At 48.7% G+C, this 18,257-nt stretch overlaps 1 protein-coding gene and 1 pseudogene across 1 annotated transcript; both read right to left on the bottom strand.

Moving 5' to 3' along the window:
- Positions 1-4,612: 4,612 nt before the first annotated feature.
- On the bottom strand, positions 4,613-6,257 carry LOC118702257 (interferon lambda-3-like). The gene is made up of 6 exons (XM_036408005.1): positions 6,248-6,257; positions 5,973-6,148; positions 5,572-5,649; positions 5,181-5,324; positions 4,998-5,078; positions 4,613-4,910 (listed from the first exon to the last, which is right to left on the bottom strand). Exons 1-6 carry the CDS (start codon positions 6,255-6,257, stop codon positions 4,812-4,814), a joined length of 588 nt encoding a protein of 195 aa, XP_036263898.1. The 3' UTR covers positions 4,613-4,811.
- A 3,769-nt stretch (positions 6,258-10,026) lies between these two features.
- LOC118702258 lies at positions 10,027-11,503 on the bottom strand (annotated as a pseudogene).
- Between the last annotated feature and the right edge of the window lie 6,754 nt (positions 11,504-18,257).

Here is an 18,257-nt window from a genome sequence, read left to right on the forward strand (position 1 = left end):
AAAGAAGAGCAAAGTTGAAGGAATCACAATATCAGATATCAAGTTAAACTACAAAACCACTGTAATCAAAACAGCCTGGTTCTGGCATAAGAACAGGCATATAGATCAATGGGACAGAACAGAGACTCCGAAATTGACCCAAGCTATTATGCTTAATTAATTTTTAACAAAGGAGGCAAAATCATACAATGGAATCAAGACAGTCTCTTCAATAAATAGTGTTAAGAAAATTGGACAGATACATGAAAAAAAAAAAGAAAAGAAAAAAAGAAAGAAAAGAAACTAGATAGCCAACTTACGCCATACAAAAGAATAAACTCAAAATAGATAAAAGCCTTAAATGTAAGATATAAAACCATAAAAATCCTAGAAGAAACCATAAGCAGCAAAATCTCAGACATTTCTCATAGCAATATGTTTATGGATACATCTCCCAGTGCAAAGGAAAAATAAACAAGTGGCACTACATCAAAATAAAAAGCTTCTGCACAGCAAAAAAAAACCATCAACAAAACATAAAGGGAGAACATATTTGGCAGTGATAAATCTGATAAAGGTTTAATATCTAAAATATATAAGGAATTCACACAACTTAACAAAAGGAAGACAAACAATCCATTTTTTAAAATGGGAAAAAGACCTAATTAGACACTTTTCCAAAGTGGACATACAGATGCACAAGAGACATGAAAAAATTCTAAAAGTCACTGGACATCAGAGAGATGTAAATCAAAATGTGAATAAAGTATCATCTCATACCTGTCAGATGGCTACCATCAACAAATCAACAAACAACAAGTGCTGGCGAGAATGTGGAGAAAAGGGAACCCTAGTACACTGCTGGTGGGAATGCAGACTGGTGCAGCCATTATGGACAACAGTATGGAGTTTCCTCAAAAAATTAATTATGGACTCTATTTGACCCAGTGTTTCCACTTCTATGAATATATCCTAAGAAACCCAAAACACCAATCAGAAAGAATGTATGCACCCCTGTGTTCATAGCAGCACAATTTACAATAGCTAAGATCTGGACACAGCCCAAGTGCCCATCAGTAGAGGAGTGGATAAAAAAGCTGTAGTATATTTACACAATGGAACACTATGAAGAATGAAAGAAGAAGGATCTCTTGCCCTCTGAGACAGCTTGGAGGGACCTGGAGGGTATTATGCTAAGTGAAATAAGCCAGTCAGAGAAAGACAAGTATCACATGATCTCACTGTTATGTGGAATCTAATGAACAAAATAAACTGATGAACAACTCCCTGTCAGGTCATATGCCCGGGTTGCAGGCTCGATCCCCAGTGTGAGGTGTGTAGGAGGCAGCTGATCAATGATTCTCTCATCATTGATGTTTCTGCGTCTCTCCCTGCTTTTCTGATATCAATAAAATTATTTTATTTTTAAAATATATTTTTATTTATGCTATGTGATGGTAATTTCTTTCAATAAATATTGACTGAGCACCTACCATGTGCCAGGCACTATTTTGGGTGCTGGAAACATAGAGGTGACAGACAAGAATCTCTGTCAGGATGGGGGGAAAGTAGAGCAGAGTAAGAAATATGAGGACATCCAGGGGGGTTGCAATTTTTAATGAGATATTAGTATGGGCTAAGTTTTCTAGGGGTCTTCTGGGGAATATTTCCCTCAGTGAAAAAAAAAAAGACACATGGTAAGATGCTGTCTCTTTCCTTCCTCTGGACATTGCCAAGAGGATGTAATGTCTGGAACTCTTGTAGCCACCTTGCGACCATGAGGAGATCTAACTTGAGAAGGAGGCTGAAATGCTGAGAATGGCCAGGTTGAAAGATGGGAAGAATCTGGATTAATGATAGAATTAATGTGATTTCCTAAATTAGCCAAGTTCTGATCTATCTCACCTTTAGGCTTCTTGTTGAGATGATAAATTCCTGGTTTAATCAGGTTGAGTTGGGATTTTCCATTGTTTGAAGAAAAATCCCTGATAAATAAACATATTTCACACACAGTAGGATAGTTCTATTTGTTTTAAAACCATATGGGATGTGACAACAAAATAAAAAATCTACAAGTGCTGGAATTAGCAGGCATCCACCAAAGTCCCAGGGATGGAGGAAACCACCCTGCTCTAGTCTAGCAGACAGTGTTCAGAACCACGGAGAGCGTCCCACTGGCGCTGCCTTCACCCTGCAGACTAGCCCTTTCCACAGGGTTTCCACTAACTGGTCCATTTATTCGGAGGATGCCAAAGAAACCTTTAAGGTGGTCCAGTTTGGATCGAACTTGAGTTGGTTTCTATGCACAATAATGAAGCTAATTGTCCTTGTCTTTAAAATCAGAGTTGAAGGTATGAATTTAGGATGTGTTCAACTACTTATCATTCTAGAAATCTTCTTTCCTTCAGAAGTGAGGAATCTAAATCTTTGCTCTGTTGACCTCAGGCTTGGTTATGTCACTTGCTTGGGCCAATTAAATAGGGGTGGGAGGTCAAGTGGTGCATATAATTTCTTAGCAGAGTAAGGGCCAGTGCATAGTCCATGGTGTGCTCTTAGTTATATTCTAAGGCCAGAAATACCCAAGAGCTGCACCTTCATCTTGGATCTCATGAGGAGCTGAGACTCGGCCTATCCAAGATGGTCATTGCATGATTGAACAATAACTCTTTGTTGTTATACACCACTGAAATTTAAGGGCTATTAGTTACTATAGCATAATCCAGTCTAAGTGGACTGATACAAGGGTAATTGTCGAGCAGGTGGCTGGTCTCCCGCTCCAGGTTATCCCAGGGAGTCTGAGATGACCCCAGAGAGAAGTGAACAGGGAAGAGAAACAAGAGTTCAGGACAGAACCTGAGAAACTCCTAGTACTTAAGGGGAATAAAGAAGAAAGAACCAGAAAATGTGACTGAGAAGCAGCAGCTAGAAGTTAAAGAAAAAACAAGAAGAGTGTGATATCATATAAATCAATGTGAAAGACAGCTACAAGAAGGAGTTGATGAGGAATGGGTTAGATGCTGCTGAGAGGTCTTCTGGGATAAGAACTGAAGAAGCAGTCACAGGGTTTAGCTGTGAAGAGATTGTTGGTGCTGAGTGAAGCTCTGGAGGTAGAAACCAGCTGCCAGGGCTGTGAAGACTGGAGTGGGTGAGGAAACGGAGCCAGCGAAAAGGAGAGATGGAGAAATAGTAGCAAGAGAAAAGAGGATGGATTAAGAAAGGGATGGTATAAAGGGGGAGACTGCTAATAGGCAGGTACATTTAGAGATGAAGTTTTGAAAAATAGAGTAAGAGAGGGGTAATTAGGGACCATGGTCAGGCACTGGCCCTAGTTAGGAAGAAAGGCAGCTCATCCATGTGACAGGAGAGCAAGTGCAGGGTGGGTGCAGGAAGGAGAGCAGCGCTGAAGGTGAGGAGTCTCTGCCTGGCAGCTTGTGTGAGGGAGAGGACAGAGTAATTTCTTTGGAGACAGAGGATGTGGTGGTGAAGAGGATATGAGGAAGCAGAGCAGATTTGAAAGACCTGGAGTGAAACTTAAAAACAAAACAAAACAATGCAGAGGTTTGGAGAAATAGTGATGTCCCAGAGATGAGGTTGGTAGAAGCGCCTGGTTCCCTGAAATGCAGCCCGGATTATCCATCTTCTCATCCCCCTCTGTAGATACTGAGTATGTGGACACCAATGACAGCCCAGGTAAAGGTTGAGGCAGAACAACCCATGCAGCCAGAATTCTTCAACTTCCAGGGAAAGTTGCCTTTCATTTCCAGGTGTATCACTAATAATAATTTTGGCTGCAAATAACAGAAAGTCCTAACTCCACTAGCTTAAAATTGAGGCAAAATTTATTATCTCACACAAAAGTAAGCAATGAACACAGACACAGAGATCCTTAACAAAATATTAACACATAGAATTCAGCAATAAATCAAAAGAAGTATACACCATGTCCAAATGGAGTTCATTCCAAAATGCACTCACGTACCCTCAAAGAAACCACACATGCAGCAGCCACACATGGACTGTGGTGGAGAATAGTGGCCCCAAATGCCCAGCCGATCCCTGGAACTGTGATTCTCTTATGTGACAGGCAAAAGGACCTCGCAGAGGAAACTGAGCTTTACAGATGTTAAAAGAGAGAGGTTGTCCTGGATTGTCTGTGAGCCCCGTCTAAACACCGAGTCCTTAAAAGCAGAGCACTTTCTCCAGCTGTAGGCAGAAGGGAAACGTGGCGGAAGGACAGGCAGAGGGATGCCAGGCGCCAGAAGCATGTGACCCGTGGCTGTGGGCTCCGAGATGGAGGTCCATGTGCCAGGGCCTGCGAGAGGCTGGCAGGAGCTGGGGACGGACGCTCTCTGCAGCGGCACGGGAACCTCAGTGCCACCACTGCAGGAGGGAGGAGAATTCTGCTGAGCTTGGAGGGGGGCCTGTCCTGCCAAGGCCTCCCTAGGAGAGTCCCACCAGCCACACTGGACTGCAGCCCTGTGCCACCCCCGGTGGAGAGAGGCTGGGCCCCCTGCACTCTCCTCCCTGGAACTGTGAGATCCTGAACTTGGTGGTTGGCAGATGCTAAGCTTGGGATCCCTTATTATGGCGGCGAGAGGAAACTGATCCGCACAATCAGACACGTGATCCCACAGCACAGGACACATCTTTTTCTTATCATTTATTTGAACAATTCTTACAAAAAGTAGAAAAACAAATACTTTATCGGGTGCGAGTTTGACAATTCACACACAAAAAATGCATAAATAGTGGTGGGGTGGCAATAAATTAAGAAAGGTGGAGGTGCATAAATAAACCAAGGTGCTGGGACAGGTGGCGGGTGGGCCTCAGAGTCACACACACAGGTCTCCATCAGCCACACATTTCAGGTCACGGGCCAGGAGGCGGAAGAGGTTGGATGTGACAGAGGCTTCAAGGCAGCCACGGGATTCCTGTGGAGAGGAAAGGACAGCTCAGTGGCTGTTCGCCACCTGGGCCCCACGTTGTCCCCAGAAACTGGTCCCTCCCCAGTCGCTCACCTTCTTCTCAGCCTCCTGGAGGCGGTGCAGCCATTGGCGGAGGCGGCCCAGGGGCCTGGGGCCTGTGGACTCAGCTGGGACCTGTGGGCAAAGGAAGGTGGTGAGTGAACAGGGTCTCAGACACAGGGGCACACAGGGGTGGTCAGAGCCCACAGACATGGCCCGGGAGACCAGGGTACTCACACAGGCATGAAGCTTGGAGTGGATGTGGCGCAGCGTGAGAAGGGGCTGGTCCAGGACGTCCCCCAGGTTCGAGTTAGCTATGGCCCCCAGGACCCTCCGTGTCAGGGCCAGCTCAGCCTCCAAGGCCACAGGGCGCTCCCACACCTGAGCAGGGGAGACAGACAGCTGAGGGCTGCATGTGAGAGAGGACAGGGGAGGAGGGCAGAGGGAGGACCAGGGGGAGGGGAGAGGAGAGTAGAGAGGGAAGGTCACTGTGAGCAGGTGAGGAGAAGAGGTCAGGAGGCCTGCTAGGCACAGAGAACAGTGAGGAGGAGGAGGTGACAGGGCCACCTAAGAAGCCAAGGGAGCAGGGCCAGGTGAGGGCAGGGCTGGCTTGAGTCTCCCAACTCACCTGCAGCTGCCTCAGGTCCCAGGTCCTGGGGAATGGGTGGGAGCTGCAGCTCCGGTGCCTCAGCAGGAGGGACTCTTCCTGGAGAGCAAGGGCAGAGGTCAGCCACAGCTGCAGGGCTGGAGGGTGACCCCTGCAGGGGGTGGAGGATGGCTAGCAACAGGAGCAGGGGGCTAAGGTCCCAAAGGAGGGAGAGGCATCTCCAGTGCAAAACAAGAGTCAGCCCACAGCAGCCAGAGCAGGGGAGGCCACTGTGCGAAGGGCAGAGGCCAGCCGGGGAAGGAAGGGTGCAGGGCCACCTGGAGCCAAATGGGCCTGTGACCCACAGAGGGAAGGGTGGGGGTTCCTCCAGCGGGGGTGGGGAGCCGAGATTGGGGCGGGGGGCGGGGAGGACGCGGACTCACCAAGGCGTGCTTGGCCCTCCTGAAGGCCTTCATCTCTTGTGGGGACAGAGACTTGAACTGGGCCACGTGGCAGCCCCTTGCACCCAGAAGGGTCCCGAGGGGCGTGGTAGTCAGCACCGTGCTAGTCAGCACCGTGCTCATCAGCATCAGCACCAGCAGGCAACACCCGGCCAGGGCTGTTAGGGAAGGATGGGCAGAAGAGGGGACAGAGAGTCAGGGGCTGAGGGTGGGGGGTGTGGGGAGTGAGGGTCATGGACAATGACTTGGAGGCTCACCCAGCTTCATCCTGGTCTCTGGTCTCTGGTCTCTGGTCTCTGTCCCAGGCGGGGATCCAAGTGTCCTCTCACAGGCTGTCCCTGGGGCTCACTAACCCCTGTTTGGTGTCTCTGGCCTGGGTCTCCTCTTCCAGGTCTCAGCCGCTGCTCAGTGTGTGTCGCTGAACTCGCAGGTCGGCTCTGATGTAAGTTCTTCCTGGGCTCCATGGTGCAGCTTTTGGGCTGCACAGGCGGGCAATCCCAGCTGATGTAGGAAAAGTGAAAACACACCTGTCACTAGGGGAGGCCCCAGGCTGGGGAAGCCCGTGCAGGGCAGGGCCTGGAGCCAGGTGAGCAGCTGGAGCGAAACAGAAAGTGACACACACTCAGGCTCACCTACAGGAGGTGAGGTCCCAACCGGGTCTCAGCAGAAGGGCAGCCTCAGCCCCACAGGAGGGGCTGCCTCTCCACAGGACACCCCTGCAGGCAGAGGGGGAGGCCCTCCAGGGCTGTGGCCACCAAGAACCTGGAACTTCTGAGAAGGAGGCTGTAGGGGAGGGGGGAGATGAAGGGAGCAGGCTGCTGCGGGCGGGAGGGGTGGTGGGGGAGAGAGTCAGCAGGACAAAGCTGCCCAGAGTTAAGAGAGGAGACCAGCTCTTCCCTCCCTCCCCACCGGGTACCTAGAAAGGGGGGGGGGGAGGGGAGCTGACAAACATCTTTAATGTCCAGATCGCAGGCACCAGGTATAGGAGTCTCTGCTAGGAAGCCAGGGGGCGGGGGGGGAGGGTGCCAGGGCTTCAAGGGGTCCCGCTCAGAGCTGTCAAATGCCTCCGTTCACTCACCAAGAGTCACTCAGCCCCCAGCATGTTCCAGGCACTACTCAAGGCGCCGGGAACACAGCAGTGAAAAAACAACCCATTAAACAAAGCCTGTTGGAGCTTTCTTATAAAAAACAAACAAACAAACTTTACTGTATTGATCTTTAGAGGGAGAGGAAGAGAGGAGAGGGGAGGGGGCATTAATGTGAGAGTGAAACATGTATGTGAAAGGGTGGCCTCCCACACCTTTGGTCCTTCTGAAGGCCTTCATCTCTTGTGGGGACAGACTTGAACTGGGCCACCTGGCAGCCCCTTGCACCCAGGAGGGTCCCGAGGGGCGTGGGGATGGAAACTGCTCCTGTGCTGGTCAGCACCGTGCTCATCAGCATCAGCACCAGCGGGCAACACCCGGCCAGGACTGTTAGGGAAGGATGGGCAGAAGAGGGGACAGAGAGTCAGGGGCTCTCTGGGAACAGAACCCCAAACCTGGGCATGTCCTCTGACCAGGAATTGAACCCGAGAACTTTCACATGGGAGGACGCTCCAGCCTCTGAGTCACACCAGCCAGGGCTCATGGCCTTTTTACTAGGGGGAGTGGGGTGTGGGGGGTAGGGGTAATCACTCAGTGTACATTACATCAGGGAACAGAAAATGAAAGCACAAAAGTGAGGTGACGGTAGAGTGTAGGGGGGGCTGCACTGAATGAGGCCAGAAATATCACATTTCAGCAAAAATGAGGAGTGAGGGAGTGAGCCATGTGAAGATCTGGAAGGAGAAAAAGACAACCCCTCACCCCTGCATCTGGGGAGAGCTTTATGCCTCCCCCCATCACGGAGGCTTTGCCACAATGCAGTATTGAACCCAGGATAACATCAGGAGCACATTTTGAAATGTTTGCCTACATTTTAAATATGAGTAACATTGATAAAGTGAGCAAGAAGCTTATTGTTGCTATGTGTTTTAAAAATAAAGTCTCCTGCCCTAGCTGGTTTGGCTCAGTGGATAGAGTGTCAGCGTGTGGACTGAAAGGTCCCAGGTTCAATTCCAGTCAAGGGCACATGCCTGGGTTCTGGGCTAGATCCCCAATAGGGGTGGTGCAGGAGGCAGTAGATCAATGATTCTCTTTCATCATTGATGTTTCTATCTCTCCTTCTCTCTTCCTTTCTGAAATCAATAAAAAAATTATTAAAAAATTAAGTAAGTAAAATAAAAATAATGTCTCCTGCTTGGGCAGTGAGGATCAATGATTGAGCAAGAGAGAAAAGTAGAGGGAGCGAGAGAGAGAAACATCAATGGTGAGAGAATCATAGACCAGCTGCCTCCTGCATGGCCCCTACTGGGGACCAAGCACACAATCTGGGCATGTGCCTGACCAAATTGGTCAGGCAAATCAGTCAGGGCAAATCAATAAAAAATATTTTAATTATATTTATTTTAAAATATATTTTTATTGATTTCAGAGAGAAGGGAGAGGGAGAGAGATTTAAAACATCAATGATGAGCCGAAACTGGTTTGGCTCAGAGCATGGGCCTGTGGACTGAATGGTCCCAGGTTTGATTTCGGTCAAGGGCATGTATGTTGGTTGCGGCCCCATCCCCAGTAGGGGGTGTGCAAGAGGCAACTGATCGATGATTCTCTCTCATCGATGTTTCTAATTCTCTATCCCTCTCTCTTCCTCTCTGTAGAAAGTCAATAAATTATATTTTTTAAAAGAAAATGGTAAAAAAAAACAACCATCAATGATGAGAGAGAATCATTGATTAGCTGCCTCCTGCATTGACTGCCCCCCCCCTTGGGGATGGAGCTCACAACCCCAAAAATGCCCTTGAGAAAAATCAATCCAGGACCCCCATTCCACAGGCTGACAATCTATCCACTGAGAGAAGCCTGCGCGCGCTCTCTCTCTCTCTCTCTATATATATATATATATATATATATATATATATATATATATATATTTTTTTTTTTTTTTTTTTTTTTTTTTTTTAAGAGCATACAGCATGGAGTTAAAGGGTCTGGGATTCAAACCTGGCTCTGCCCTCACTAGCTGTGTGACCTTGACAAAGAGCCCTGCAGTTGGCAGCAAGGACCTCTAGCCCACAGGCTTGGACAAATGAAGAAGTGCATTCGTCTGTGTAAGGAGGTGTGTGTGGTTATTTAATAGAGGCCGCTGATTGAGACCACCCTAAGCCTCCACTGGAAGCTTTATAGGTGCTGCTTCAATGTACAGGACTCATCCACAAAGGAAGGATAATGAGGCCATTGCTTAGGTGAGGAAACTGAGGCCACAGAGAAGTAACTTGCCCAGTCACACTATGCTAATGGCAGGGTCAGAGTTGAACACAAGTCACCTGATGGCCCTGGCTAGGCGTTTTTAACCAAAAAGTGCCGCTCAGAGTGATCACAGGGGAACAGCCAGTGTAGATGCAAGAATATTTAATGATGAAAGACAGAGTAGCCCATTGCTCAGGGATTTCAAATACAAAAGACACACAGGTAACAGAATCCAAAATACTGCAGTAACCTAAGGACTCCAGGCCCTTTCACTGCCAAGTCCCTTAGGGCAGAGGCCTCCCCAGTGGAGAGATGCAGAGTCACAGATTCACAGAATCTCACAGGAGACGCTGAGGGCTCAAACAGGGCGTGGGAACGGCATGGACACTGGTTCTGCGCTGCTGGTGCCCAGGGAAGTAGAGCCTTGTCCACGGTAGGTGGTCCGCGCCCCCGTGGACTCAGGACTCCAGTCTCTCCAGTCTCTCCTGCCGCACAGACCCTGGAGGGTCTCAGGGCGAGGCTCTCCGCAGAACCGTCCCTGCTGCCAGGGACGCGCTGTCCTCTCGGGTCCTGTCCCCGCGCTACAGGGCGCACGCTGCGCGGCCATCCAGTTGCAGCCAAGGCCGCAGAGCCTCCTGAGCGCCCGCGCCCACTGGCTGCAGCCCTGCCCGCGCCCCAGGGAGCGCAGCCCCACCCGAGCGCCGCCAGCAGCCCGCGGTCCCTCCGCAGCCGCGCTCAGAGGCAAGGCCTGGAGCCGGCCGCCAGCTTCAGGTCCCACGTGAGCAGGCGCAGGAGGTTGAAGATGATGGTGGCTTCATGGCACCCAGGCGAGTCCTGGCACCCGGGAAGGAGGCGAAGCGGGGCTGAGTTAGCCATTTCCCCCTCCGGGGTCCCAGCTGCTCCACCGCCCCGCCCCACCGCACCCCACCGGGCCCACCCCACCCCTTCCCAACCCACCCCTTCCCACCCCGTCCCACTCTGCCCCACCCCACCCCGGGGCACCCCACCCCGCCCCTCCACACCCACCGCCACGCCCCGCCACGCCCCGCCCCCGCAATCACCTCTCTCCGCCGGTGCGGACACCTCCTGGGTGCCCGCGGGCCCTTCCTCGAGGAGCCTGGCCGCTCCAGCTCGAGCTGCAGGGGGCACAGGAGGTAAACGAAGGAGCCCAGGGACCGGCTCCCACCGGCCCGGCCCACGCGCCCCAGCCCCGCCCTCGGACCCCAGCGGGACGCGGACTGTGCCTGGACGGTGGGCTCCGAGCACAGAGGAGAGCGGCGGCCCGGCTGCGGGCGGGGCGCAGACACGCGGCGGACACACTCACGCAGGCCTCCACGTCCCTCCGCCGACGCCAGCAGCTCCAGGGTGGGGGCGACGCCGGGAAACAGCTCGGGCCGGGCAGGCTGCTCAGCACGGCCTGGGCGTCCGAGAGGCCCCGGGCCACCAGGCGGAGCCCCGCGCACGACTGCGGGGACCCGGCGAGTTAGAGACGCCGCCACCCGGCCCGGCCCGGCCCGCCCGCCCCCACCGCCCCGCGCCCCGCGGCCTCACCCCGGGCAGCCGGGGGTCCCTCCGCGGGCGGAAGGAGCAGTTCCAAGGCCTCCAGCTCCGCGTCTCTTCCTCCTGGCGGCACAATGAGGGGCTGAGGCTGTGCCCTCGCCTGTGCCTGAGGCGCGGGCAGCTAGGGATCCCTGCCCGGAACCCCTTGCCGGTCCAGGATGGACGTGCGTGCTGTGCGCGGAGCCACAGAGCCCGCTGAGGACCGAAGGGGAGTGACGTGCACCCCTGCGGAGCGCACACCCGGACAGGAGGCGGTCCGCCTGGGGGCGCCCTTAGCGAATGGTCCGCCTGGGGGTTCCTTTAGGCGCTGTCTGAGCTCAGGTGCCTCTGGTCAGAACTGAGACCCTGAGGTCCAACATGCGCCTGCTTGAAGCCAGGATGTCAGGCCCCTGGGGATGGGGACCAGGATCCCCACAGGACCAGCGTCCCTGGGACTGGGGTGTGGGAGTCACTCACGTAGTGGTCCCTCAGCGCCCTGACCGCCTCCAGCGCCCTGGGGTCCAACCAGCGGTAGTGAGAGAGGGAGCAGCGCCCGGGTTCAGTCACAGCGGGGTCCACCGCCACGTGCACGGTCACCAGGACCCACAGCCCCACAGACACCGCGGCTGCACCACGGGGTCTCATCTCTGCTCCTGCACAAAGCCAGGGGCGTCGGGCAGGCCGAGGGGAAAGCCCGGGCCCAGCCCCTGCTCCTGCTCCACTGGCAGGGGAGGGTGTCTGGGGGCTGGCTAGGAGCACCCGCAGGGGGAGAGAGGCTGAGAGCCCTGAGACCCCTCCTCCCTCAGCCCCTCTCCCCTCACTGCTCACCTGCAATGGGGCCTCCGTGCTGGCGCTGGGCTTGCCTTCCGCTGTCCCCTGCCAGCTGACAACGTGTTGTCCACCTTGGACAGCGGTGTCTGCACCTCCATGGCCGCTTTGATGCGCCTGGCTGAGGAATGGTGAGCGGCCCGTTCATGTGAAGTTTTCGGAACATCATTGCTAGACGCTGGCCCAGTGGGATGCTGGCTTAGGCCTGAGGACTTTGCCTTCCCGTTCTCGGGTGTCAACAATGTCTCTGCTCTAACCAGCCTTACGCAACTGCTTGTTTCTTCTCTCTGGACATCTGTTTGTCTTTTCTGCCTGTGTTGGTTTTTCTTTTGCACTCTAGGAATGAACCAGAAATACACTCTTTCCTTATTTTCCAAGGTATCTTGGCAGCGGTGCCTGTACAAGGATCTGCCTGGAGTTGGTACTGGGGGTTTCCAGCCTCTCTCTTCCATTACTTTTTTGCCTGTCTCTTTCAGTTTTCTATCTTTGTCAGCATGATTACCCCTCTTCTGTTCTCATTGGTATTCCGTCATCTAGGTTTTTTACAAACTCTCTCTGGTGTCCATAGTTTGTTATTAAATTGCTAGAGGCCCATTAAGAGACTGAGCATAACAATTCGTCTCCAGGTAGAAACAATTGCCCCATCCTATTAGAAAATCTCTTATTCTACCTGTGGACGATTGCTGAGACTACTCAAACTGATTTCAATCTGTTTGCAGGCAGAGGGAGGCCTGGAGGCTTTGAGTCTTTGCCTGATCTAATTAGGCAGTAACAGCATTTGGTTTCCCACTGCAGACACCACCCCAGACTGTGCAGCAAGGCAAATCCTCGCAGGACCCCAAGCATCTGCAGCTTAAACTTGCAGGACCAGGTCCATGGGGTAAGAGTGTACAACTCAGAAAAAAGACAAGTAAGGTATAAGACTCAAAGCAGACTCAGTCTCTGACCTAAGGAGTTCCCAACATTGAATTACTAGGGGCTTTAACTTCTTGGACCTCAATAAGATTGCTCAGGGCCAGTATTGAACAGTGACTCACATTCATGTGCACCAGAGAAGCTCCCAGGAGGCCCAGGAAAGAGATACATGAAGGGACCAGATTCAACAACATCAGAGCAAAGTCCAGCAAGTCCCACAAATAGCAGATCCAAAACACCTGTATAAGAGCTGGCACAATGACATTAGTATTGAACCTCACTGGCAGCAAGTTGGAGGGGAAATCCCTCCCACGAATGGGACTTCAACAACTACATTCCAATTACAACAGGATAGCCCAAGTAATGCATATATGGACATTCCTAGAGCATCCAGCTCAGGGGAATAAAGAGACTGTACCCCTCAAGACACTTTCTACATAAGACCATCCTACAAAGACTGGGAGGCATAACAATTCTATCTAATACATAGAAGCAAAGACAAAGAAACAGCTAAAATGGAGAGACAAAGAGACAACCCCCAAATGAGAGAAAAGAAGACATCTCCAGAAAAAGAACTAAATGTAATGGAGGCAAGCAATTTATCAGACATAGAGTTCAAAGCAATGGTTATAAAGATACTCAAGGAACTTAATACAAATCACCACAGCATGAAAAGAGAAGTAGAGGCCATGAACAAGAACCAGACAGAAATTAAGAATGATATATTTGGCATCAAGAACACACCGGAAGGTATTAAAAGTAGATTGGATGAAGTAGAGGACTGAATAAGTGGTTTGGAATACAAGGTAGAAATAAATACTCAATTAGAACAGCAAATGAAAAAAAAAAAAAAGAATTAAAAAGCAGGAAGATTGCTTAAGGGATGCCAGGGACAACATGAAATGTAACACCCACGTTATAGGAATGCCAGAAGGAGAAGACTGTAAGCAAGGAACAGAGAACCTATATAAAGAAATAATTACAGAAAACTTACCCAACCTGGTGAAGAAAAATGTCACACAAGTTCAGGTGGCACAGAGATTCCCACTCAAGATGAACCCAAAGAGACTCACACCTAAACACATCATAATTAAAATGGCAAATGTTAAAGACAAACAATCTTTTTTTTAATATATTTTATTGATTTTTTACAGAGAGGAAGAGAGAGGGGATACAGAGTTAGAAACATCGATGAGAGAGAATCATCGATCAGCTGCCTCCTGCACATCCCCTACCGGGGATGTGCCCGCAACCCATGTACATGCCCTTGACCAGAATCGAACCCGGGACCTTTCAGTCCCCAAGCCGACGCTCTATCCATTGAGCCAAACCGGTCTCGGCAAGACAAACAATCTTAAAGCCAGCAAGAAAAAGACAGAAAATTACCTACAAAGGAGTTCCCATTAGAATGTCAGCTGACTTCTCAATAGAAGCACTTCACTCAGAAGGGAGTGGCATGAAGTACTGAAAATAATGAAAAGCAAGGGCCTAAGTCTGAGACTACTATATCCAGCAATGCTATCATTTAAAATTGAAGGTAAAATAAGCTATCTAGACATGGAATCAAAATATTTAGCATTTTATAGTTTTCAAACTAAATGTATATTTGTAAATATATATACAGTGAGTGGCTAGATTATTATGACTATCCCATCAGTACTTCGTTGGCCCACCTTTTGCCTTCAATACCATGGTGATTATTCTTGGCATTGACTCCATGAGATGTTGAAAGGTGATGTGAGGAATCTGACACCATGCCTGATGAATAGCACTGTCCAGTTCTGTGAGATTTGATGGTTGTGGAACCAGCTGCCTGATGGCTCCTTTAATTTTGTCCCACAAATGCTCAATTAGATTGAGATCTGGTGATTGTGGGGGCCACCTAAGCAAGGTAAAGTCTCCTTCATGTTCTTAAAACCACTCCTGCACAATATGAGCACCGTGCCATAGCACATTGTCTTGTTGGAAGGAGCTATCTCCATTGGGATACACCATCAACATGATAGGATGAACTTATCAGCAATGATACTTATGATGTGCTATTCAGATGTTGTTCCACATGAATTAAAGGGCCCAAATCATGCCAGGAAAACATGCCCCAAACCATAACACTGCCCCCACCAGCTTGAATGGTTGTACTCATGCATGTGGGGTGCATGCTTTCATGCTGTTTCCACGAAATTCTCACTCTTCCATCTGCATGATACAACTGGAAATGTGATTCATCAGACCACATGACTTTTTTCCAATGCTCAACTCTCCAATTCTTGTGTTCCTGTGTGAACTGGAATATTTTATCTTGGTAACTGCAGATAGCAAAGGTGTTCGAACAGGCCTTCGGCTTCTCTATCCCATACAATGCAGTGTATGCCTAATTTGCCTACAAACGTCAGGTGGTCATAATAATCTGGCCACTCAGTGTATAATCCTATATAATAAAGAGCTAATATGCTAATTAGACCGAACAGCAGAATGATTGTCTGGACAACCTTCTGGACAAAGCCAGGGCTACAAGGGCCAAGGGCGGGCCAGGGCTGACTGGGGTTTCAAGGGCCAAGCTCCTTGCATGAATTTCGTGCACCAGGCCTCTAGTATAGGGGTGTCGAACTCAATCAGAGAAGGGGCCAAAATCTAAAATCCAGCCTAAATCGTGGGCCGAATGGTTTACTGAACAGTCATAAACTGTCATTGTGATGGAAACGCAGCGGAGTGCAGTGATGACAGCGCGGTGCGGGCCACATTGCAAGGCCTGGCGGGACGGATTTGGCCCGAGGGCCTTGTGTTTGACACATGTGCTCTAGTATGTATATAAAGGACATATATATATATATATATATATATATATATATATATATATATATATATATATATAAAATTTATACATATGTAAAATTTTATATGTTATATTATAATTATAACTTATGCATACTATATTTTATATATACCGTGTTTCCCTGAAAATAAGACATCCTCCGAAAATAAGACCTAGCACATGGAAAAATAAGACATCCCCTGAAAATAAAATTTAGCACATCTTTGGGAGCAAAAGTTAATATAAGACACTGTCTTATTTTCGGGGAAACAGGGTACTAGAGGCCCAGTGCATGAATTCATGTACCTTAAAAGGAACTGTGGGCTACGATGCTGTGGTGGGCATATGGGTGGGTCTTGGCCCATCCTCCACACCCCTGCCTGGTGCCGGGCACCATCAGCATGTACAAGTGGGGCAGGCACTGGCAGCAGGTGCAAGTACTTGGTGGGACCATGGCACATGGGAGCAAAGAATTTTCAGTAAACATCAGAGGCTTGCCGTGATGACAGCGACTGGTGCTCTGCCTTGTTCTAGCGTTCCCACTCACCTGTTCCACCATCCTGCCATAGCTGATACCTGTCATGTTTCATGTGTGCCCCCTGGTGGTCAGCGCATGTCATAGTGACTGGTTGTTTGGTTGGTCCACTGTTTGGTCTATTTGCATATTAAGGTTTATACATATAGATATATTGCTATTCCCCACCAAGTTTGTTACTCCCCCAAATCTCACCACCCCCAATGAATACATCAATTCTGTGACAGCTCTTCTTCCTTTAATTCAATTAATTAGTAAATCTTAGTTCTTTCCTCCTTTCCCTCCACTAAATGATACATGCACCAAAAACAGCAGAAGGAAGCTGACCATTGAGAACTCCGTGGTTCTTCTGGGAATATATGCAAAGAGGGTCCCATAGGTGTTTCCCAAGGAAATAATGGCCCCTTCAGTGAACGTGAACCCTGTTGTGTGGAGCCAGTAAACCAACATGCTCAACTGTGTGATCTGGCCATGAAGACCAACCAGATCTCAGTGACCGGAGCAGAGGCATTCCCACTCTCCCTGTTTCCCTGGGGGCCAGCTCCATAGTCAATAACATCACTCTCTCCAATGGGTTCTCTGGAATCATTGTTGTTGTTTTCATTTTAAGAACCCATCTCCTCATGTTTGTTTTTTTACTTATATGCAAATGTTACAATTGTGACCACAACCTCTGACTCCTCCTACAATCTTTTTTTTTTTTTAAATATATTTTATTGATTTTTTTACAGAGAGGAAGGGAGATAGATAGAGAGCTAGAAACATCGATGAGAGAGAAACATCGACCAGCTGCCTCTTGCACACCCCCTACCGGGGATGTGCCCGCAACCAATGTACATGCCCTTGACCGGAATCGAACCTGGGACCTTTCAGTCCTCAGACCGATGCTCTACCACTGAACCAAACCGGCTTCGGCTCACCCTACAATCTTAATGTTGCTATGCTGCTTTGTAAAACAAAACAAAAGTATTTTTTTGTTTTGTTTTGTCTTACATACCCACACACAAAAACCAAAGAACAAAAAAAACCAACAAAACACTAAAGTAAAAATGGCAATAAATAAATACCTATCAATGATAACCTTAAATATGAATGGATTAAATGCTCTAGCCAAAAGACAGGGTGATTGAATGGATAAGAAAACATGATTCATGTATATGCTATCTACAAGAATAAAAGATACTGGTACACACAGACTGAGAGTGAAGGGATATATAAATATATTTCATGCAAATGGAAAGCTGCAGAAACAATACTCATATCAGACAAAATAGACTTCAAAACAAAGGCCATAACAAAAGACAAAGAAGGCCACTTCATAATACTAAAGGAAATGATTCAACAAGATAATCCTTGTAAACATATATGCACCAATATAGGAGCACCCAACTACATTAAAAACTCTTGATGGATTTTAAGGAAGAGATTGATCGCAAACAGTCATAGTAGGAGACGGGATTTTAACACCTCACTTACATCACTGGATAGATCTTCCAGGAAAAAAAAATTAACAAGGAAACAGAGGTCTTAAATGATACTAGATCAGGTGGATCCAACCAATATTTACAGAACATTTCACCCCTAAGCAACAGAATATACATTCTTCTCAAAGTCACTAATCATCAGAAAAATGCAAATTAAAATCAAAATGATATGTCACCTCACACTTGTCAGAATGTCTGTCATAAAAATAAAAATAAATCAATGGCCCTAGCTGGTTTGGCTCAATGGATAAAGCATCAACCTGCAGACTGAAGAGCCCCAGGTTCGATTCTGGTCAAGGGCACATGCCTGGATTGCAGGCTCAATCCCCAGTAGGGGGCATGCAGGAGGCAACCAATCAATGATTCTCTCTCTCTTCATTTGATGTTTCTATCTCTCTCTCCCTCTTCCTTTGTCTCTGAAATCAACAACAACAACAATAATAATAATAATAATAATAATAATAATAATAAAAGAAATCAATGAACCACAAGTGCTGGCAAGGATGTGGAGAAAGGGAACCCTAGGGTACTGTTGGTGGGAATGCAGATTGGTGCATCCACTATGGAAAACAGTCTAAAATTTTCTCAAAAAATTAAAAATGGAACTTCCATTTGACCAACAGTCTCTCTTCTTGGAATATACCCTAAAATCCCCAATATACCAGTCAGAAAGAATATATGCACCCCTATGTTCATAGCAGCATTACCTATAATAGCTAAGATTTGGCAACAGCCCAAGTGCCCATAAGTAGACAAACAAATAAAAAGGTTGTGAGACATTTACACTATGGAATACTCTGCAGCTGTAGAAAAGAGGGATCTCTT

The sequence above is a fragment of the Pipistrellus kuhlii genome, unplaced genomic scaffold (assembly GCF_014108245.1).
Source record: "Pipistrellus kuhlii isolate mPipKuh1 unplaced genomic scaffold, mPipKuh1.p scaffold_m20_p_38, whole genome shotgun sequence".
Lineage (NCBI taxonomy): Eukaryota > Metazoa > Chordata > Mammalia > Chiroptera > Vespertilionidae > Pipistrellus > Pipistrellus kuhlii.

What these genes read in the sequence shown, in the direction of transcription:
- LOC118702257 (XM_036408005.1), bottom strand. An exon ending in GGGACCTGAGGCAGCTGCAG is followed by an intron (nt 5,325 to 5,571) that starts GTGAGTTGGGAG and finishes TCCCCTGCTCAG; the next exon opens with GTGTGGGAGCGCCCTGTGGC. An exon ending in ACTCCAAGCTTCATGCCTGT is followed by an intron (nt 5,079 to 5,180) that starts GTGAGTACCCTG and finishes CTTTGCCCACAG; the next exon opens with GTCCCAGCTGAGTCCACAGG.